The 22,468-nt window shown below is 33.9% G+C and overlaps 3 protein-coding genes across 3 annotated transcripts; all 3 read left to right on the forward strand.

Annotated features, from left to right (window-relative positions):
• Positions 628-1,831, forward strand: LOC18608343 (NAC domain-containing protein 104). The gene is made up of 3 exons (XM_007042972.2): positions 628-927; positions 1,034-1,305; positions 1,416-1,831. The coding sequence occupies exons 1-3, from the start codon at positions 765-767 to the stop codon at positions 1,548-1,550; spliced, it is 570 nt and encodes a 189-aa protein (XP_007043034.1). The 5' UTR covers positions 628-764; the 3' UTR covers positions 1,551-1,831.
• On the forward strand, positions 8,306-18,612 carry LOC18608344 (phosphatidylserine decarboxylase proenzyme 2). Its single transcript, XM_007042974.2, has 21 exons — positions 8,306-8,776; positions 8,882-8,961; positions 9,183-9,207; positions 9,694-9,753; positions 9,859-9,927; positions 10,007-10,099; positions 10,183-10,233; positions 10,960-11,043; positions 11,189-11,280; positions 12,254-12,409; positions 12,522-12,606; positions 12,757-12,868; positions 14,331-14,431; positions 15,102-15,149; positions 16,075-16,221; positions 16,719-16,814; positions 16,922-16,996; positions 17,149-17,241; positions 17,487-17,573; positions 17,668-17,718; positions 18,271-18,612. The coding sequence occupies exons 1-21, from the start codon at positions 8,573-8,575 to the stop codon at positions 18,418-18,420; spliced, it is 1,959 nt and encodes a 652-aa protein (XP_007043036.2). The 5' UTR covers positions 8,306-8,572; the 3' UTR covers positions 18,421-18,612.
• Positions 19,506-22,109, forward strand: LOC18608345 (putative clathrin assembly protein At1g03050). Its single transcript, XM_018114606.1, has 3 exons — positions 19,506-19,763; positions 19,895-20,629; positions 20,784-22,109. Exons 2-3 carry the CDS (start codon positions 19,990-19,992, stop codon positions 21,890-21,892), a joined length of 1,749 nt encoding a protein of 582 aa, XP_017970095.1. The 5' UTR covers positions 19,506-19,763; positions 19,895-19,989; the 3' UTR covers positions 21,893-22,109.

The raw sequence follows: 22,468 nt of genomic DNA on the forward strand, positions 1-22,468 counted from the left end.
TTTTGTGTAGATCTCTGTTCTTAAACAATTGATTGCGGTTTTCTTCGGGGGGATGCATATGAAAAGAAAAGGAAGGCAAAAGCCCAAAACCAAAGGCCATGCCAAATTATTTATTTACACAATATAATTATGCTAATTATTATTATTGGTACATAGGCACACTCCTAAAACCAAGCTATGGGGTCCTCTGAGTTGTTATATGGTCCACGACCAAACCCATTTTCATGTGTGCCACGTGTATGACAGCAGATGCATGATATAAGCATGAAGTATGATGATGACCCACATGATCATATTTTTTATTTCTTAACAACAAATTTTCATTTGTAAAACTAATGTTAGAATTTCCTTTTGCGGGGGTATCCCTGAAAAAGGTTGAATCTGCCACATATGACATAACTCATCTCTCTCTCCAGTTCTCTCAGCTAATAACAGATGCCCGTTACTTGGAAATATGCAAAGCGTTCCGTTACCCGCCGCCTTGGCGGAAGTTGGAGTTGGGCGCACCCAGATATCAACTTCCTCTCTCTCTCTCTCTGTCTTTCTCTCCCTCTTCCTCATTCGTGATTTGTGATCGAGCCACCTTCTTTTTCACGTCACTCTCTTTTCTTTCTTTCTTTTTTATTTTGTTGTGTTTTGTTTCCTCTCTCTCTTACTTATTCCTCTCCCACACTATAAATATCACCCACTACAAATCCTTCTTCTTCACTATTCTTCTCTTTCTTGAGTTGCTATCTATTGCTATTGGATATATATCGAGAGAGATGGGAGATAACAATGTTAACCTACCTCCAGGTTTCAGATTTTATCCTACTGATGAAGAGCTTGTCGTTCATTTCCTTCAACGTAAGGCCGCCCTCTTGCCTTGCCACCCTGATGTCATCCCTGATCTCGATCTCTATCCCTATGATCCCTGGGAACTTAATGGTATACATACATAAAACTAATTATCAACTGTTTATTTTTCCTTCGTTTTGTTTTTTGATTGAAGTTATGAGCATTTGATTGTATATGATCGTACGTTCATGAATAGGTAAAGCTTTGGCTGAGGGCAACCAGTGGTACTTCTACAGCAGAAGGACGCAAAACAGGAATACAAGTAATGGGTACTGGAAGCCAATGGGAATAGATGAGCCTGTCGTCAATAGCAGTAGCAAGAAAGTTGGCATGAAAAAATATTTTCTTTTCTACATTGGAGAAGGTCCGGCTGGTATCAAAACCAATTGGATAATGCAAGAATATCGTCTCTCCGATTGTGATTCTAGCAGCAGTAGATCATCCAAACGTAGAGCACATTCCAAAATAGTTAATCCCTAATTGCCACATTGACTCTGCCTACTCATTCTTGTTCTGCATGCTTTGGTTTATATTTTTCTCTTTATTGACATACTATGGATTGGTTTTTGTGATGTCAGGATCATAGCAAATGGGTTGTCTGTCGGGTTTATGAAAGAAGTAGTGACGACGACGACGACGGAACAGAACTCTCGTGCCTGGATGAAGTCTTCCTATCCTTGGATGACCTGGATGAAATAAGCTTGCCAAATTAGATATGGAGGAAAATTGAGATCTTTAGTGATGAAGCTTTATCCAAATGTAGAATGACGTCAATGTTACTAGGGAAATGGAATTATTGTAGCAAGCAAGTGTTCTATAGTACTTGATATGGCATTATATGTTTCTGGATTTTACTTTTACTCCCTGCTTACATTTCCAAAGAGTGACCTTCTCTGGGATAGTGGACCAAACGTTCCGCAAGGAGAGCCACAAATTATGTTGGAAAAGATTAGATGAATCGAAATACAATTTGCTGGAAAAACCTCTATTTTTACATGTGTCGACAGATGAGATGAATTGCATGGAAAATGCGTGCACTTAGACACTAGTGTCATACATACTCCATATTGAGTATTGTTTTGCCACCCTTTTGGTGAGATTTTCACGTGCAGGGATTATAGTGAGGGAGGGAGGGACAGGTGGAGCCCAAAGAGCACTGTGAGGCTTGCTGGGGCATGCAGCAATATTTTCCCATTCCCCTCACCCTTTGTTTTGTAGCCTTTTTATTTAGCTTTTTCCACTTTGATGGTATTTGGTAGTAGCTGTCTTGTGTCACAATGCTAAGGAACAATTTTTTCGTGGGTGCCTGCTTAGAGAAGCATTGAGTCAGATATGATGCAAGCAGCCGCACGCTTTTCATTTCCCACGCGACTAGTTTACACACACGTACACTCTTCACAAATTTCTAATTATCATACTCCAAATCAGTTCACGAGCACCAGTAACTATGTAAGACAACTTATATATATATCCCAACCCTTTAAATAACAGCTACAAATATTGAATTCCTTTGCATTCCCTTAACCTTGCATAAAGTATGTTAAATATATATACATGAAGACAGACCATAATTATCATTATTCCTAATCAGCATGTACACATAACATTACTTGTACAACGGGTACGTTGTAGTTTGAAACAAATAAACAAATTAATACCATGTCTTCTTTTCGGAAAAGATAATTATTTCATCACTGGTCTCTCTTTATTCATTTTGGATGTTTGATCTGCAACTACTTTAATATAAAATTTTATTGCAAATTTGCTGTATTTAATTTTTAATTTCTATAGAGATTAATGGTTTTTGAATAAAATTGCCAAAAAATAATGATAAAATATATCCCAAAAACTTATGATAGAATTTTAAAACGCTTGACAAATGTTACAAAAAGATATATAAAACTAATTCTATTCATAGTTTAATTTTAATTAGATAACAGTACTGTAATATAATTCTAATGAAATATTGTAATTTAATTATAATTTTAATTAGATAATTTGTATAATTATTTAAAAAAAAACACAGAACATTCTATATAAAAAAATAGAGTGATGGGACCGCTAGTTGAACTCTGGACTCACCTCTAACTATACATGTCCTAGGGCTAGTGATGAGAAATGAATGTTTTTGACAAGCAAGAGTGACACACTGGCTTGTGGGGGAAAAAAAGAGGGCAACATTACTGGCCATAGAGAGAACAAAAAACAAAAAAAGAATGAGAGCAATAATTTGAGCCCATTCTGATATGATCATGTTGCTCTTTGACGCATGGATTGCACAAACTTGGTCACTTAACTAACACCTATATAGGTATATAGGCTATACGCAAATGCTTCCCCGGTTGGCCATATCACCAAAGCCAATAACGCCACGTGCCATGCTGCCATTGCATTTCCTAGCAATGTCATCGAGGAAGAGTATGGTTTTTTGTTTTTTCCCTTTTCCAATTTTGCATCAACTCTTAGGCCATATATGTAATTGCCATGATTCATAGGAGAAGATTGGCACAATTGAATTTTAGTAGTAGTTTTAATTTTGGGAGAATAACCCAAGCCATAAGTTATAGTATAAAGAAGAAATTAAACAATAGATTATGAATAAGTGATAAAAATAAGCATCTGCTCAAAGTGCGAGTCAAATCTCAATCTTGCATTATGGAGATCATCCTCTATTAGTTCAACAAAAGGAAGAAATGGTACTAACAACATTTCGCGGAACATTACAACGAGCATGTTACTTGTATATTTGAAGTTAACTATTTTTTGTTAATTCTTAAGGGGAGCTTAATAGATAAAATTTGAGATTTTATTTTAAAGATTTTGAATATGAATTTCAAAATAGATGTAATAAGTTTTAAGAGATAGAATTTGAGATTCCATTTAAAAAATAATTAATAGCATATATCACATGTAGCTTTTGTTGCAAGAGAAATTAGATTTAGGATTTTTGTACCCACGAGCTCTTCTTGGCTTTTGTTGAGCTAACAGCTAACTAGTACATATGTACCTTTTGTTTCTGCAATAAAAGGCTACCTATTAGATTTAGGAAACAAGTGTTTTTTTTTTTCCTTTTCCCTTTAATTCTGGCAATAGAGTGAAGTTTATGAGACAATAAAAATGATAATGTTTTTACTATTGTTGTAATTCAAAGTCTAGTAAAACATTATATATATATATGCATACAAAATTAGGTTACTTCAAAAATAAGAAAAACAAAATGTTCCCCCGATCATTTCACTCCTTGTCTTATTCATTCATACCCATGTGCACACAAAGTGCATAGCTTCTTTAAATAATTGAGTTGGACCTTTTTATAGATATTATATTTTGATAGTATATGTTTATATGTATTAATTACTTTAGCATGAGTAATTATTTTTTTTTTAGAAATGATGAGGATTGATAAATTATTAAAAACGTAATTCATTATATATATATATATATATATATATATATATATTCCCAATCAAAATATGTAGGGAATAGTTGTGGGTGTTTATATTCCCAATCAAAACAGAAAATGGAAAATACAGAGATGCAACCTTTGCATTCCTCAGATACAAGGAGGAATTTGAGTTGGAAAAGACAATCTTCTTTGGAAATAATTGGAAAATTGATGGAAGATTCATCAAAGTAAAGAGGGGCCTTTTATGATTGGAATCGCAAGGGGTAAAGATCATGTAAGAGGATTTCATCTAAAGCTCCAAGGGATGAAAGGTGGTACAAGGAGGTTCTTGTTAGTTTGGAAACTTCAAACATTAGTCAAGAAAAGGCATTGTCAAAAGCAGAGGACACTAAAACTATTGCGTTGTTTAGAGTAGGTTTAATTTATAATTTACAAGCTATTTATGTTCTTTATGGACTATTGCGGTTTGTATTTGTTTTAATTTTTAATTGCATGTTTAGTTTTAGGGTTCTAATAGCTTCAGATGTAGTATGTTTATTCTATGATTTTGATGTTCATGTTTTATTTGAATTTATTCGAGTTTAAATATGCTTAGGTTTGTTTTATGCTTTTCATGAAGTTTTTGTGCTTTAAAACTTTTTGTTTGGATTTTTTCATTTTGATTTTATTTTTATAGATGTTTAAAGACATAATACTTAAAAAAATCATTGAACTATTTAGAAAAATTTAAATGTATTTTATTCTTTTATTACATTCAATTAAACTCTTATATTTTTATTTTAAATCAAATAAACTTTTATAACTAATTGTTATTAATAGTTGTTAATCAAAATATTACTTGTCATTTTTATATTACTTGAAATTAATTTGGCATGTTAATATGTCATAATGAATGATGGAGTGGTATGATGACATGCCATATGACATTTTTCATCTTTCGTATCAATGCCACATAGTCTTAAAATGATAAGTGACATTTTAATTAATAACAGGTAATCCATTATTAGTCATTAAAGTTTATTTGATTCAACATAAAAATATAAGACTTGATTAAATACAATAGAAGAATAAGAGCTTATTTGAATTATCTTGAATAGTTATGGAACTTTTTAAAAGAATATGCCATGTTAGTATGTTTTATATTGTGATTTCATGATTAATTGTTCAAATATGCATGATTTAATTTTCATGATTGCAATGATATACTCTCCTTTATTATCCATAATACAATTCTTTCATTTTTTATTCTTAATAAACATTTTTTATATTATATAATATGTAGAAACGAACTTAAATGATATTACAAAGGATATTATGAATTTGGGTGTTAGCAAGGAAGAAATGCCATCGGCAGAATGCTCAAATATTATTGAAGTTGATTAATCATGATTGATAGGTTAATAGGGCCTAAATTAAATCTTAAATTTTATTATTTTTTTATTATGATTCAATTTATTAATATATTTTTTCTATTTCATAAATAGATTTTGTGATACGGGAATGATTTGGCACTAGCCAGGGAGTCCTTGATTTTAGTTTTGGTGTTTGGACATTTTCATGGTTAATGATGTGATTGATGATGTGTATTTAATTATGGTTGAGAATTATGGTTAATAATTATGGATGTTATATAGATTTTAGGGTTGGGTTGATAATGATGGATTTAATTATGATAATTAATTTTATAGATGTTATTGATTTTGAATTTTATCATGTTAGATGATATTATCATATTGTTATAATTGTTTTTATAATTATTGATTTTAAATTTGAATAATAAAAGTATATTTTAATTATAGGTATTTCAATTTAATCATGTTAATTGTGCTTTTAATTGTGTGTAAAACTTTAATTCGTCATGTTTAATAAACATGTTAATTGTGTCGTGTTATACTGTTATTAAACATATCCATGTACATGCTTCAGATTTTAACACAATTAGTTGATTAATTGTGTCGTGTTCATTTTTACCTATATAATTATTAATATTTTATATTTACATGACACGATTAAAATATAGAAACACAAATTGTTAAGTCTAATCAGCATGCATCGTCTCAAATTTGATCTTTGAAAGTTGGTCGAAATTTTCTATTGGCAAGTCCAAAAAGTTAAAAGGCTATGAAAAATGAATTAGTGAAAAAAAGGATTGTTAAGTAGGAGATTGGTTGTTTGTATTTTGTATGAAAAGGAGAATGAATCTATTAACCATTTTTTTTTTTAAAACTTTTTGTGAATCTGGGAAGATTTGATCATTGTGTTGTAATACTTGGGGGATTGTTTTGGTTGCTCCAGTGGGTGCTGTTCCTTTTTTCTTGGCTTGGAATTCTGCTACAGCTAATGTGATAATGTATGACGAATGATTTTCTTTGGCGAATGAGATAGTATTTGAAGATAAGCCTTTGGATATGATGCAACTGTTTGATGTCTTCAAGTTGAGAATTGCTTGGTAGTATAGAGCTAGATGGTTGGCATGCCATCATTTGGTTATGGGTTTTTTCGAATTTCCAAATGTTGCCTTGGTTCCAAAAACAAAAGTTAAAAATTAAGAAGATAGGGATTGTATGAGAGTGTCCTCTTTGTGGCTTTCTCAACTTAATTTAATGTCCATGAATCATTGAGGGGCAAAGTTAGTGTTGTAGGGATATAGGTGAAACTCTACATAAGGTAGAGTAAACGGTTATTTGGATTAGTTCAGTTTTAAATATCTAATAATCAAATTAATTGAATTCACATTTAAAAATAATTGAAATCGAATCAAATTTCAAAAATCATTGAACTAATCAAAATTGAATTAATAAGGTTTTGGTTTGGTTTTCAAAAACTGAACTTGAGAAAAAAATTTTTTCTTTGTATATATTTATTTATGTTGTTTTTTTTTTATAAATCAATACTACAGAAATATTAAAAATAATGATAAACAATTAGAATAAATAAAATGAATACTCATACAAATAACAAATAATTAAAAAATATGAATAAAACAACAATAAATAGTTTATGATTTATTTTTCATACGAAAATCCCATAATACTCTTATTCAAGTTCGGTTAGAGAAATTTCTAACCGAAACCGAATCGAATTAACTTTAATTACTAAACTATACGAAGAATCAAACTAATCGAATCGAAAAAACCGAACTTACTTTGATTTGATTAGGTTTGCATTTGCACCACCCTTAACTCTGCATGATGAGGTAGGCTTTGTAAAACTAATGTTTTCTAAATTAGTTGGTACAACAATTCAAATCTTACCGAGTATTTGCAGTAAGAGAGGTTTTTATTGTTTTGGTGATATCAAAATGGGTAAATTACATTGTTTAATGATTAAAAGTGATTTTTCAAATATAATTAAGTTAATAGGTTTTAAATCCTCACACAACCTGGTGGACGTTGAGGAAACTTATTTTGTATATTGAAACTTTAAAAATTCACTTGGGAGTTATTAATGAATTGATACATAGTCTTCTCAAATCTGATGTTCAACAAACACAAAAATATGATGGTAATTAGGTCATTTGATAATAGACTGCTATTGAGTATATTTTTGTTTTGTGATAGTGTGTACATTGTTCTGTATTTGACTATTTACATCAATATTTTACATTTTAAAAAAATAATAATTTAACAAGTGTTCAAATTAAGTAATTTAAAAAAATCCGAAAATATACTTACAAAAATACACTAAAATTTAATTTAATAAAGAGAGAACGAAAACATGAGTGTTTAAAAAAATGATTTTTCAACTGTTTCTTAGTAATAGCAATAGTAACAATGATATTCTGTTCTAATAAACAAAAATACGGGCTTTTTCAACTAGCAGTAAGTACGTGAGTTGACAAAAAGGGTAAAAGTTGGCAATGGCTTGTTTTCTTTTTTACCTTTTATGTAAAGTTTCTTCTCTTCCTTTTTGGTTTTGGGTGTTTATTTTTGGCCTAAAAAGGCGGTTTGACTTGCACGTGTTGCTCGGCCCTCACGTGTGTGATTAAAAGAGAAGAGGTCCCATGTCCAGGCAAGCACTCACCAAATCCACTAGCACTACCCCGTTAGACGACGAAGTTTCCTTTCATAATTCCTTACTCCCCACTTTCCAATTTCCTGTCCAGTACGACGCATCCACTGCCAGCGGGGCAGGGGCAGGGGCAGGCCAGGGAATGATTCTAAATTACCACCAAATATCCTCTCCTTCTGACTTCCCCACTATTGGTGATACTGAACAATTAGCGGTCCAATCCTCCTCTTCTGAAAATTTCAAGAAAAAAAAAATAAACCCCGACAAAACGCCGGAGGAAAGGAAACGAAACGACACAGCTTTTAGACTTCAGAGAGTATGGGACACGGGAGCTCAAAGGAGGACGACTATTCTTCTTCTTCTTCATCGGATGCAGATACTAAACCCTCACGTATCTCTCGGTTGAAGCAGCGACTGCGTCTTCATCGCCATCGTCACCACCGTACACGTGGCTCTTCTTCTCAGCAGAAACTCAATGCCGCCGAGGATTTCGCCGGCATTGCTCTCCTTACTCTAATTAACGTATTCTTCATCGTCTCCTTATTTCACTCAATATTATGATTTTTTATTTCATTTACTGCGATTCTTTATCTTTTTATTTTATTTTATTATTATTTTTTGTTCTAGGCGGAGATGAAGTTTAAGGACAAGTGGCTGGCGTGTGTTTCATTTGGAGAGCAAACGTTTCGAACAAACATTTCTGATCAGCTAAGCATAATAAAATAGTTCTTGTATTTTTTCCCTTACACTTATTGGTACTATTTGCAATTTAGTCTTTACGGTGGTGCCTATCTTTTGATTGCAAATAATTTCCTGTTAATCTGCTGCACATAGTCGTTCTGTAATGATGATGCACTTTTGACATTTTGTTTCAAGTTTTATGCATGTTTTTAACTTTTTTCTTTGTGTTGTTCCTTTGGTGGTGCAGAACTGACAAACCCAACTGGAACTGTGTGAGTACTTCTGAAACTACATGATTTAATGCTGATCCTTGTACTTTTGTATGATTGAATAATCCCATGGATTTAATATCATTTGTGGAACTTACGGGACATGAAAAATCAAATTCAGTAGCATTTATTAAGATGCACAAGGGAAGTTAGGCTGATTCTTGACTTTGTTAAAATGAAAATGAGCTGCTCCCTTTGGTTCACATTTGGAGGTGCTCAAACCTTATTGATGTTCACATGCTTTTCCATATAATTTCTTAACTGGCATGAGCAAATTGTGTGGTGTGAATAGAATACCATATCGTTGTCCTTGTCATAGTTCTTGTGACAGTTTCTGCTGAATTTGTTCTATCTTAAATGACCAATTGAATGTTGCTGGCTGTTCAAGGCTGCTAATATATTCAATGAAGGTTATGACATTGAATTGATGTTCCCAGTTATGTATTGATTGCCACTGTCATCTGACAACATGATTTCATCTCTTGATAGGAGAGGAAACTTCTTTTGGAAAGAAATGGACCTCGGGTTGCCAGAATCTCAGTATTTGAGGTATACGAAACAAGCTAAAAGTGAATATTTATTTATTTTACTAATTCCATTTTCTCTCTTCATATCTTGTTGTCCTCAATTTGTCCATATGCTCATTTGGTGCAGACAAATAGGTTATCAAAGAATAATCTCATTGGGTACTGTGATATCAATCTACTTGACTATCTAGCACGGGTGAGTAGCCTTCTCATTGAATATCTTCTTTTATATTACTGTTTAGGATAACTTCATTGCATAAAACTTTTCATTTCAGGATTCAGATTCTGACTGCGAGGCATTTGACCTGCTTGATCCTGTGTCATCTGACGTAGTTGTTGGCCGCATTTGTCTTTCCTGTAATGTTGAGGTCTGCATCATGTAACAAATGGTTCTCTAAGTTGATTGGAGCTATTATAATCAGTTCTAACATCTAGTGGGAATAACTGTCAGGATCCAATTGAAACAGAGAAAAATTTTGCAAGAAGAATCTTATCAATAGTGGTAAGTCATATGTAACTATCTGTTTCAATCCCACATTTTATTTGCTTGAACGTATTACCAGAAACAATGTTAGGTTTCAATGTAGTCATTGACCTTTGTCTCTTAGCTATGAAATTGGTTATCTGAGAAATAACTACAGCATGTGTAACTTATGGATAGTTAGAAGAAACAAGAATGTGGTGTGGTTTGAGGGTTCCTTTGTGTGTAAGATGTCTGATTTATCTGCCTTCGGTTTTCCTTTTTTGGGATTTATTTTGTGATGCAAGATCAGTAGTTTGTGGTGAGAAAAGGAAAAAGGAAGATGTTATTATTCTAGGACTTCTTTCAAGTGTGGCACTATAATACAATGATAACACCCTTTGATATAATTGCTTCTCATTTCCTTTTTCCCTATTGCTGTGGTGCTTTTGGTTGTTCTCCACAGGGTGAGTGTGCAGTTTTATATGTGATTGGTTTGAGTGAAAAGCTGAAACTCAACTGGTACATCTGTAACTAATCATGGCTTTTAAAACAATAAAATAAAATAAATCCTAAAGGATGCAAGTTAGTTTGCTCTTCAAGTTTAAATCTAATTTTGAATTCAAATGACAATGGTTTGTTTTTCTTTCCATGTATATAGTTAAAAAATTTGGAGATATTGCTCGTAGTTCTTTTGAAAAGCTGTATCTTGGACTTCTGATGCAACTCTCTAGTCTTGCATTAAAACTCTGCATTATATGTATTCAGGACTACAATGAAGATGGGATGCTTTCGATGTCTGAGTTTTCTGACTTAATTAATGCTTTTGGCAATAATGTGGCAGCTAGCAAGGTATGAGCCTATGGTTTTGATTATCATTTTGGAATTATATCTAGAAAATCTTCTCTTTAGGCCATCAAATCTTAGTGATCCTATCAGTACTAAAGTTTTCACTGAACTTTATCATCTTGACCTTAACTTTCCACTGATTTGCTAGAAAGAGGAGCTTTTTAAAGCTGCTGATAAAAATGGGGACAGTGTTGTGAGCATGGATGAGTTGGCTGCACTTCTTGCTCTTCAACAAGAAAAGTAATGCCTCTAGTATAAGTTAAATTATAAATGATATATAGAGGTACTTTGTTTGACAGAATAAACTATTTTGCTTTTATTGTTACATTTGTTTATACAGTTTGTCATTTACATCTTGCATTCGGTCAGGAGGTTAAGGTTTTTTTACCATTTGTACACTCTGTTTCCATAAAGAAAACCTGAAAGGTCCTCTAAATTGTACTATTGTTTAAGATTATCTTTATGTTTCTTTCCCATGATGCTGAATCCTTGTAGGTTAAGGCATAAGGCTTTGTCTTGAGAATTTGACACCATAATTTTTTCTGTGTTTTTATCCAGCTCCTTTGCATTTCCACATCGTTGAGTGTATTCAATAAGTTTCTTCAGTTTATGGGGGCTACTTGTCAGAGATGGTTGCCACTTTAAGCTTTACTCATCTATCTGAATTTTGCCTTTAGTTTCTGTATGGCAACTCAGATGTTCTTGAACTCAAATTTGAGTTTATTTTACATGATTAGGATATCATTTGGTTTTGGGTGGATGCATAGTCAGGGTAGTGGGATTATGAAACACCTGTGCAACATATATTCAGGCTCCCACTTTGAGTAAACTTTGGGTCCTGCCCCTGATTTGAGTGCTGACTGAGCTTTCTCAGGCTTCCATATGTGAAATCACTCATGGTAGATCTAATGGGTTCATGTTTATGCATCCCAATAAAAGATTTCAAGAGTCAGCCAATGTATGTTTTTCAGACGGTTTATGTGGAAAAACTACCATTTGCATCTGATGTTATTGACAAAGAATGAAATAATCATATCTGTTGCATCATATCCTGCTCACTATTCTCTAGTGGGTTGTATATTTGGTGAGACAAGGTGACTGCCTTTGAAGTACTTTTCCATCTATATTGTCTACGTATTCAACTTGCAATTTTTCCATAACCTTGTACGCAATATTATCAGTTCTTTTTGTGTACTATATTCCTGTATTGCAGAGAACCAATTATGAATTGCTGCCCTGTCTGTGGTGAGATAGTTGAAGTCTCTGATAAGCTGAACACCGTGATTCATTTGACTCTGTGTTTTGACGAAGGAACTGGTAACCAGGTTATGACAGGAGGATTCTTGACTGAGAATCAGGCCTCATATGGGTGAGGATATTCTTCCTTCACCTGTGTGATTTTAGAATATTGTCTTAAAATTTCTTATCATTTTACTTTATTGCCATCGCTTAAATTGCAAGTTCAAATTATATTTTTGTAGGTGGATGTTCAAACTAAGTGAGTGGGCTCATTTTTCATCATACGATGTTGGTTTGAACTCTGGGTCAAGTGCTTCACATATTTTGGTACATTTTCTTGGTTTTCATTTTTTTTTAAACTTTCATCTTGATCTGCTGATTTTTGGTGGTTTCTTAGTGCTATTGAGTCGCATTTCAGTACTTCCAGTAGAAGTTTCTCTTCCATGTTATCGTTCTTTTAACAGTTTGTTGCTTTAGGTCTTTGACCGAAAGACAAAGAGGCTGGTTGAAGAACTAATTGATGCAAAGATTGTTCTGTCAATGAGAGCCATTTACCAGTCAAAAATAGGACTTGGCCTTATGGATAAAGGTATGCCTTTTTGCGTTACAAATGCACTTATAGCATGCATATTGAAGTTGAAATTCATCTTAATAGTTATTGACAAATAACTTGTCCGTAGTGGGATTTGTGCTATAGAAGATAGCTTTTGAAAATTGTGCTTCTTTGGGCTGCATATTTAGATTAAGTATGAGCAATAACCTTGTAGCCCCTTCGCCCAATTTGAATTTCATGTGCAGATTATTGCAATGACATTTTTTTGACTATGCTTATACTCCCAAATTCGTTCTAATATTTGAAATGAAGAGAGATCATTCTTAGTTTTCTTTATAAAAGATAATAGAAGAACTGGACAAGTTTGGTGGTTTCATATTCAAGATTTGACATTGTTTTTGTACATCACAATGAGGGATGCATTGTGTGTGATGGTTAATTGGGATGAAATGGGGCTTGAAGATGATCTTACCCTTTATATTGCTTTTAGTATCTTTCTTATATAAATACAATACACATCCAAATTTGAGTGTGATCCCTGCCAAAAACAAGAATGTCACATGCTTTGCCCCTTATAGGATGGGATAACTACAAGAAAAATCGACTCTGATCTAGTTTAAATGAGTCACATGTGTTTTGCATCTCTCAGAAAAATAAATTAATATATCATCCATTTATCATATTCACTTGATTTCTATGTACAATTTAGGATATTGAAATAGATAGAACATTAGACTTAATAAATCCTTTTAACTTTTTGCCATTTAGTTACAAACTAGTATTTGTTGTCATGTGTGTTTGTATGTGAATACTTGTTTTTTATTTATTTTAAATAAAAATTATATATAAATACAAATGTTCTAAATGTAAAGTTTGAAGTATAAATCATTGGAATTTTGTAATATTGATCTATTTTGTTCAATACTATTAAAATATTTAAAAAGTAGTTTTTAATGGAAGTCATTCAATTAGAATTTTTATTTACAAATTGGATAAATTTTATTAATATTTTTAATATAAATATTTTTAATAAAATTCATTAAATGCAATTAGAATATTTATTTACAAATTAATAAATCTGAAATATTTATGATAAAAATATTTAAATGGCAGTTCAGAAATATAATGAACAAATATGTTTATTTTTGCCAGTTAAAAGTTTTTACCGACATCAATCCTTGTATGATACTACTACGAACAATTGTAAATATTATTTATATAACAATTAAAAGTTATTTAAAATAGAAAATGACAATTTCTAAATGTAATGAGTAAAGATGTTCGTTTTTGTCAATCAAAAAGTTTTTCAAAATCCTTATTTTTTACATATCGTATAGATATATAAACTTGTAGTTCTACTTAATTTATATCATTATTGCATCCAACACACAAAGGAGTTAAATTTCAAATAATTTTATCAGCAAGCAGACCTCCCAAAGTCTGAAGTCTAAACTGATGTCTCCCATCTCTAATCTTTTGGTGGGCTGTTTGGATGCAGGAGCAAAGGAAATCTTGCAAAGCATTTCGGAGAGGCAAGGAAGACAGATGAATTCAGTTGAATCTGCTAAAGATATATTAAAGTTTGTTGAATTTTTCAAGGTATGATACTCTGTTTTATTGAAGAACCATTGTAATCCCGTCATGATACCTTTGACTTACTCGATGAATGCTTTAGAGTTTTGACCTGTAGAATTTTTAATATGTTGCTTTGAGTGATACTGTCCAAATATTTATTATATTTGTAGGCTTATATGATTTTTTGGGCTTCCCTATATTTATTTATAATATAATTAAATACACCTAACAAATGATATGTTTTGCATTGACTTTTTGAAATGGGCAAGAGCTAATTGTTCACACAACAATATTTTTCTGCTTGCAATCTTTTTGTCAAATTTTGACCAAAACAGATCAACAAACTAGTAATGTTGGATAGGCTATAATGTGTTATGGAAACTGATTGAAGGGATGTTTTTCACTCTAATTTTTCCTTTTCATTTCTCACATTTCTGGCTATTTCCTGGTTCCTAAAGGAATAATTGTGCATAACTTGTAGCAATCGTGTTTCTCACATTTGACATGCGTCGATATTTTTTGATCTTGTCTTGTCATGTATATCTTTATCCATCCATTGGTATACATTTCTTTCTCTGTCTAATTCATGGTCACTGCTGGTTTTGATGTTGTTAACTTAAAGTATAAACTTGCTAAAAATCCGAGTTCGGAAATTTGTGTTGTGTTCTTATATGAGTTAACTATGGTATTGCAGGATCAAATTAATATGGCTGAAGTCAAGTATCCTTTGGATCATTTTAAGGTAATTGAAATTTGAATTCTTTTTCTTTCTTGTTAATGGAAGCAATTGAATACCTGGCTTGTTGCTAGACCTAGGAATCCAAACATCCCCCCTGCCCTTTCCTGTAGTTGAGCCGTTGCGTTGTGTAGACTTGAAGCTCAGTTGGTAGCAAGAAGGGCTGGGGGTAACTGTTATGGGTTTATAGATGTTCCTTATTCATGCTGTAAATCCTAACCGGTATTTGAGTGGTATATAGAAAGGACCTCAAGTTGAAAGAATAAGTCAATTCTTTGTTATAAATAATAAACCTAGTCTAGGCATCATGAAGTTTCAACTTATTTACCAGAATTGCTGCACTGTTCCAAATTTAAAATGCTGAAAATGATTCACCTAATGAATAAATTTGCTCTATGGGGTTCTTCTTTTGTCTTTTTTTTTTTTTTTTGTGCTTATGCACAAATAATTCAATAATATTACTGGACAATAGACTAAGTACTTGACCAAGTTTTATGGGCATAAAAGACTAAGACTAAATTCAATAATATTACCATGGATTTTCTAAGTTGAGATTTTGATAGAGGATGTTAGTTCTCTCTCTCTCTCACTCTCCTGTAACCAAGCTACTTACTGCCATTGCCCACACTCAATATCTACAGTTGATGAAATTCATACTTGATCCCTCTTTCAAAATGAACAGCATACCATAGGTAAAATTGAGCTTGCTCTGTGACAGTTGGTTATTCATATGTAAGGAGTCTCTTGACTTTAGGTGCATTTTAAGTTGAACTGATAGAGATTTGGCACATAACTTGCAATTCTGCCTTAGTTCTTGTTAATTTAGGTTCTAGGATTAGTGGCAGCATAATTTATGGTAGCATTGCTGGAACTTCTCTTTCTGGTAGTTGCAGGTTCTTGGCAACATGAAACTTACTTTTTGTCGTTTCAGACATTTAATGAATTTTTTGTGAGAGAGTTAAAGCCTGGAGCAAGACCAATTGCTTCTTTGGAGCATGATGATGTAGCAGTATGTGCTGCTGATAGTCGGTTGATGGCATTTAAATCAGTACAGGATAGTCTACGCCTTTGGATCAAGGTATTACTGCTTCCACTTGGAATATATCCAATGAGTGAGTGTGTGTGTTTTGTTGAAAGTTATACTGTGTTTTAGTTTTCTTGGTTCATAATAGTTTCCTAATTGGACAAATTGTTTTGTTAAAGTGAAATGTTAATATTGAGTTCTATACATTGTTTGAAATATGACTCAAAACAGATATATAGAACAACTTGATTTCACTTATCTTATTCTTTTAACCAACTGCAACTAAGCCATCTATCATGTACTCTTACACTATCCCACTTATCTCATTCCTCTAACCAACTGCAACTAAGCCATCTATCATGTACTCTTACACTATCCCACTTATCTCATTCCTTTAACCAACTGCAACTAAGCCATCTATCATGTACTCTTACACTATCCTACTATCATAATTTTCTGTATGATTTTTTTTCTTCTTCTCATTTTCCTCCTTCCTCTTCTCCAGAAAAACACCTAGTAACACACTCTAATGTTGTATCGGCAATTTTTAGGGTCGAAAGTTTTCGATTCAAGGTCTTCTGGGGAAAGAAACCTGTTCAAGTGCTTTTATTGATGGAACTTTGGTAATATTCAGGTTGGCCCCGCAGGTAGGTGATGCAAGCTCCTCACTGTTACTTTTGTAACATGACGAAACCTAAAATGATTTTATCTGGTTTTGGTGCTTTAAACTCTGACTCCTGTAGCCTTGTAACAGGACTATCATAGGTTTCATTTTCCAGTTTCTGGCACCGTTGAGCAATTTGTAAACATTCCTGGATCCTTATACACAGTAAGTGCATAAATGCACTGTAGTACATGTTTGGTTATGGTTTTTTTGTCTTTTCTTTCTCAGCTTCTTTCTTTATCATTTTTTGATCCTCAATTTTTACCAGTGGCTTTTGTATGATTCCCCTTTGTTTACACCTTATTTCCATTTCCTAGGTTAATCCTATTGCTGTCAATAGCAAATATTGTAATGTTTTCACAGAGAATAAACGAGTGGTGTCCATTATTTCTACTGCAGAGTTTGGAAAGGTTCGTCTCTTTGCTTTACTTGACTTTGAAATTTTTACTTATAATTTTTTTAAATTCTGATGTGGCTCAACGCTCTGCATGGAATAGAGGCATATAATACATGATATTATTAGGACCATGACCTCTTTCCTTCTTTTGATGGCTATTTTCATTTTCGCCCTCTTATAGCTTGCATGGAAGAAGCAAAATGTTTTTCCTCACAAATGACAAGAGTACATTTTTTTCCCCTTCCCTTCATGCTGCAGGTGGCATTTGTTGCTATTGGAGCAACTATGGTTGGTAGCATAACTTTCGTGAAGAAGGAAGGTGATGTTGTGAAAAAAGGAGATGAGGTTAGCACTCCGTGGTTTTATTTTATTTTTTAGATGTTTGCGGTACTGTATACTGTCGTCCTTGTAATTGACAATTCATTTGTTCCATCCACAGTTTGGATATTTCTCATTTGGTGGGAGCACAGTGATTTGTGTCTTTGAAAAGGTTGGTATCATATGCTGCAGTTACTTTCTTGGTTTTTGACCACCTTTATATGGTGGAGAAAGTCAGTGTCAATGTTATATTATCCCTCAGTAGTGTTTTTTTTCGTTACCCTTTAAACTTTAGTTTCTTCATCCTCTCTCTCTCTCTCTCTTCTCCACATTGAAAGGGACATAAGGGTGGGGTTTTGGCAAGTACCTCGAATTTATTCTATCAATCTCCTGTTTAACTAATCCCTGGATAAATAGTTTAGATCATTTTATGTTTCTCAAAACTTCCATTCTACATTGAATTTATTAAGTTTGTTCATGATTCCTTATTTTAGATATGCTAGTTTTCATTTTATGTACCTGTTCTAAACTCTTGAGACGTCAAATATTGTCTCAAAGATGGGATTCAGGCCTCAATTTTACATTTATCCTTTGTACTGATTGTTTTGTTATAACTTTCTGTTGCATATGAGACACAGTCTACTTGTCATCATTTATGCTTATGAATTTCATTATTAGCGGCGAATACTTATATATATTGTTTGATGCCTGCTCTAATTTGCAGGATGCAATTAAGGTAGATGATGACCTCTTAGCAAACAGTGGAAGATCACTTGAGACTTTAGTTTCTGTTGGAATGACGCTGGGCGTCTCCACAAAGAAGCCAGCTGGAGCAGAGTTGCCAAACTTGGAAAGCTGTGTTTTGGGGGATTGAATGCCTGGATGTAGTTGCTGACCAGTGGCACGTGTCTGTAATAACTGTACTTTCCACAACACTTTTAACTGCTGGAACATGTTTTTTCTTTGCTGATTGTGAATTTCTTGCAGGATTTGTAAGTAAAAAATGGTGGATCAGACCTTAGTCGCACATAATCTTTGAAATATATAGTAACTTGGATTTCCTTTATTCTTTCTGGCAGATTATAAAGATTGAAATGTTCGAAGATTTTTTATCACGTTGAAGAACTTAATGGTAATACCTTATAATCCGAACACTAGAAACATACATAGTAATATAAGCATCGAGAAAGAAGAAAAAAGAGGAAAAACATTTTATTCATTTTGCTGCTTTCTTAACATGCGTATTATTGCTTAATTTCATAATTTTATCAAAGTAGTCATATAAGTTATATATATATATATATGTATATATTTAAGCATTTGGTTCATTAGTTAGTACATAATTAATCAAATTAAAAAAAATTATACATGTATATTTATACTTAATGTATGAATAAATAATTCTTTTGAATATAAAAGATACATCAACATTTGATTCATATCTTATAAATAAAAATTTAAGAATTAAAAAGAATTAGCAAAACTGACGGTGGAAAAAACCATTAAGAAAAATTATTTAATGAAGACATTATGCTCGTCGGAGAAGGACCAACTTTCATGCATGGCACAAGATAGAGGTCATCCACCAAAGTCTAAGTAGTAATTAAGTAACCAAATATCTATTCCAATTAAATAAAGCATATTTCATTAAATATGTCTATCGACTGCTACACTGTGATGTCTATCGACGTGAAGCATTTCTTTTAGCGGTCCATATGCAACTCTGAAAAGGTCAAAGGCTGAACAAACCTGACCTGCCCCAGAATTTCCCTTGACACAACTGCAAGCTAAAATTTTATGTCACAAAAATCGAGTTTTCGTTTGGGGACAGTTAATTAGCAGTTGCCATATGGCTTCTTGTCTTCCGTTGAAACTTTTCTTGTTCGTGCGAACGTAACGGGCAAAAAAGAGGCAATGCATGGTTGAATGAGAGCAAGAATACATAACCTTTGATTTAGGCAACAACAAAAGCAAAAGAAAAAAATAAACAGGTAAAAGACAGTGAAAGAGGGAAGAGGAAGGTTTTACACGAGGAGAGGAGAAAAATATATCGTCATCGTCTTCTTCCTTCTCCCTTCCTCCCCTCCCATCAACAATCTTCTCTAACGATTGTTGTTGGGAATTTTACTCTCATTTTGCATTTTTCCCAGACTACATCTGGGACGTTCTTTTCCAATTAAGGCCAAAAAGCTAGCGAGGTGTTGTCCCCGGAAACAGGTGGGATTCCATTGCTTATGTTTTCCAAGATTCTGAGCATTCATTTTTCCTATTTTCCCTCAAGCATTGATCTAGACTCTGGATATCATTTCACTTTTTGATCATAACAAGCTTTGATTAAATTTTACCAGTTTTAGTTATTGGCCATTGTTAAAGCTCAAAAACCGAGGCAGAAGCTATAACCATTCGAGCTACTTGGGTGATTTAATTAGTAGCTTAAAAATCCATGGCTCCAAGCAAGATCAGAAGAGCCCTTGGGCATGTCAAGGACCAGACCAGCATAAGCCTGGCCAAAGTTGGCGGCATTACCTCACTCTCCGACCTCGATGTTGCCATTGTTAAGGCAACAAGGCACGAAGAATACCCAGCTGAAGAGAGACACATTCGAGAAATACTTAGTTTAACCTCCTATTCACGTGCTTACATCAGTGCCTGCGTTAACACCTTCTCAAGACGCCTCAACAAGACCAAAAATTGGACAGTGGCGCTGAAAACCCTTATGTTGATCCAGCGGCTTCTGGCCGAGGGTGATCCAGCGTACGAACAAGAGATTTTCTTTTCAACGAGGCGTGGGACTCGTATTCTCAACATGTCAGATTTCCGTGATACTTCACAATCCAACTCCTGGGATTACTCTGCATTTGTGCGTACCTATGCACTGTACCTTGATGAGAGATTGGAATACAAGATGCAAGGACGGCGTGGGAAACGTAGCGCGTATATACATGATGAAGAAGAGGAAGAAAACGATAAGGCAATCGTTGTCAGATCCACACCAGTCCGTGAGATGAAGACTGAGCAAATATTTTCAAGGTTGCAGCATTTGCAGCAGCTCCTTGAGCGCTTCTTAGCCTGTCGACCAACAGGTTTGAGTATCAGGCATTAATGTATTAGTAGTTTCTTTGCCGAGGTTCCTAGTTATAAAACTTGTTGGAGCTTATTTGCATTGAGGATATGAGGTTATTTGCTTTTCTTGTGAAATGGTATCAAGAGTAATTTGCTTTTCTTGGATTGAAACAGGCTCAGCAAAGTGCAACAGGGTCGTGAGCGTGGCTCTTTACCCAATAGTGAAAGAAAGTTTCCAGATATATTACGACATAACAGAAATATTGGGAATTTTAATCGACCGTTTCATGGAGCTTGATGTTTCTGAATCCGTGAAAGTCTATGAGAATTTTTCCCGTGTAGGGAAGCAGTTTGATGAGCTTGAGAATTTCTATTCCTGGTGCAAGAGTGTCGGCCTTGCACGCGCTTCTGAGTATCCGGAAATTGAGAAAATTACGCAGAAAAAACTTGACCTCATTGATGAGTTTATCCGTGACAAGTCTGTGTTGGCACAAGGCAAGAGTATCCGGGATGAAGTTAAGGATGAACCGGTACCACAGCAGGAAGTTAAAGAAACGGAAGCAAGGGAAGAAGACATGAATGCCATCAAGGCGCTACCAGCCCCGGAAGATTTCTCTGAAGCCCCTGCTGAGGAAGAACCCGAGCAAGAAGAGGAAGAAGATAATTCGAAAGCTATTGTTGTGCAACAAGAGGGTGACTTATTGAACCTAGGAGAGGATGCAATTTCAAGTGAAGATCACGCAGACAAATTGGCGTTGGCTTTGTTTGATGGTGCCGCAACTTCCGGTCCTCCGCCAGGTCCAGGATGGGAAGCTTTCAAGGACGAAGCCGATTGGGAATCTGCCCTGGTTCAATCAGCAAGCAACTTAAACCACCAGAGAACGACACTTGCAGGTGGGTTAGACATGTTATTGCTTGATGGCATGTACCAACAGGGCCAAACAATGGCAGCCATGGCTTCATCAGGTTATGCAGCAACGGGCAGTGCTAGTAGCGTTGCATTTGGCTCAGCCGGAAGACCTGCAATGCTAGCATTACCGGCACCCCCATCACCCGATGGAAAGAACACGGGAACAAACGGTGGTGATCCATTCGCGGCGTCGCTTGTGGTGGCGCCACCGTCATACGTGCAAATGTCAGACATGGAGAAGAAGCAGAAGCTGTTGGTGGAAGAACGCGCAATGTGGGAGCAATATAAAAGGAATGGAATGCAAGGACATATTGGAATGTCGAATCTACAAACATATCCTTACAGCCAAGGAGGGTACACGCATGGCAATTGAAAAGCTTTTCAGTCTCGAAAAGTCAATAGGCCTTGATGTGTTTAGTCTTTTGCTTTTTTTGTTGTTAATTTTTCGTGAGGTTCAGATTGTCTAATCAACTTGATGCATCAAGAGATTAAAAATGGTGCTTCAAACTTTTGGTAGGATATCAAAATTGTATGATTAATTTGCAAATGTGACCAACCATATACCTATAATTTCCCCAATTCTAATTCAACACTTTTGCTTTTGATAAAAATCAAAGAAAGTGTAAGAAAGAAAATTTAAGAATTACTTTTACCCAATTAAACACTTTTTTATGAATATATACATTTAAGGATTCTTCAGTTTTTAAATTTCATTTGTTAAGAAGGTGGCATTATATGATCTATTGATTGTGCATAAAATTTATATATAATAATATAAAATTTTTTGATGATTCTATTTAAGGATTTTAACTCGAATTTTTTACCTTTACCAGAGGTTGAAGGTCATTAAAAAATTATGGCAACACGTGGCTCCAAAAAATATTGTTTAATTACATTTCACAATTGTCACCAACCAACTTTAACAATAGATTTAGCATATTCACGGTTC

This window comes from Theobroma cacao, chromosome 2 (genome assembly GCF_000208745.1).
Source record: "Theobroma cacao cultivar B97-61/B2 chromosome 2, Criollo_cocoa_genome_V2, whole genome shotgun sequence".
Classification (NCBI taxonomy): Eukaryota; Viridiplantae; Streptophyta; class Magnoliopsida; order Malvales; family Malvaceae; genus Theobroma; species Theobroma cacao.

Excerpts from the sequence above, each read along its gene's own strand:
- LOC18608344 (XM_007042974.2), top strand. The coding sequence starts at position 8,573 with ATGGGACACGGGAGCTCAAAGGAGGACGACTATTCTTCTTCTTCTTCA. Across the intron at positions 11,044-11,188 it reads ATAATGTGGCAGCTAGCAAG|AAAGAGGAGCTTTTTAAAGC; the intron begins GTATGAGCCTAT and ends CTGATTTGCTAG. Across the intron at positions 16,815-16,921 it reads TATTCAGGTTGGCCCCGCAG|GACTATCATAGGTTTCATTT; the intron begins GTAGGTGATGCA and ends GCCTTGTAACAG.
- LOC18608345 (XM_018114606.1), top strand. The coding sequence starts at position 19,990 with ATGGCTCCAAGCAAGATCAGAAGAGCCCTTGGGCATGTCAAGGACCAG. Across the intron at positions 20,630-20,783 it reads CTTAGCCTGTCGACCAACAG|GCTCAGCAAAGTGCAACAGG; the intron begins GTTTGAGTATCA and ends GGATTGAAACAG.
- LOC18608343 (XM_007042972.2), top strand. The coding sequence starts at position 765 with ATGGGAGATAACAATGTTAACCTACCTCCAGGTTTCAGATTTTATCCT. Across the intron at positions 928-1,033 it reads TGATCCCTGGGAACTTAATG|GTAAAGCTTTGGCTGAGGGC; the intron begins GTATACATACAT and ends GTTCATGAATAG. Across the intron at positions 1,306-1,415 it reads GTAGAGCACATTCCAAAATA|GATCATAGCAAATGGGTTGT; the intron begins GTTAATCCCTAA and ends TTGTGATGTCAG.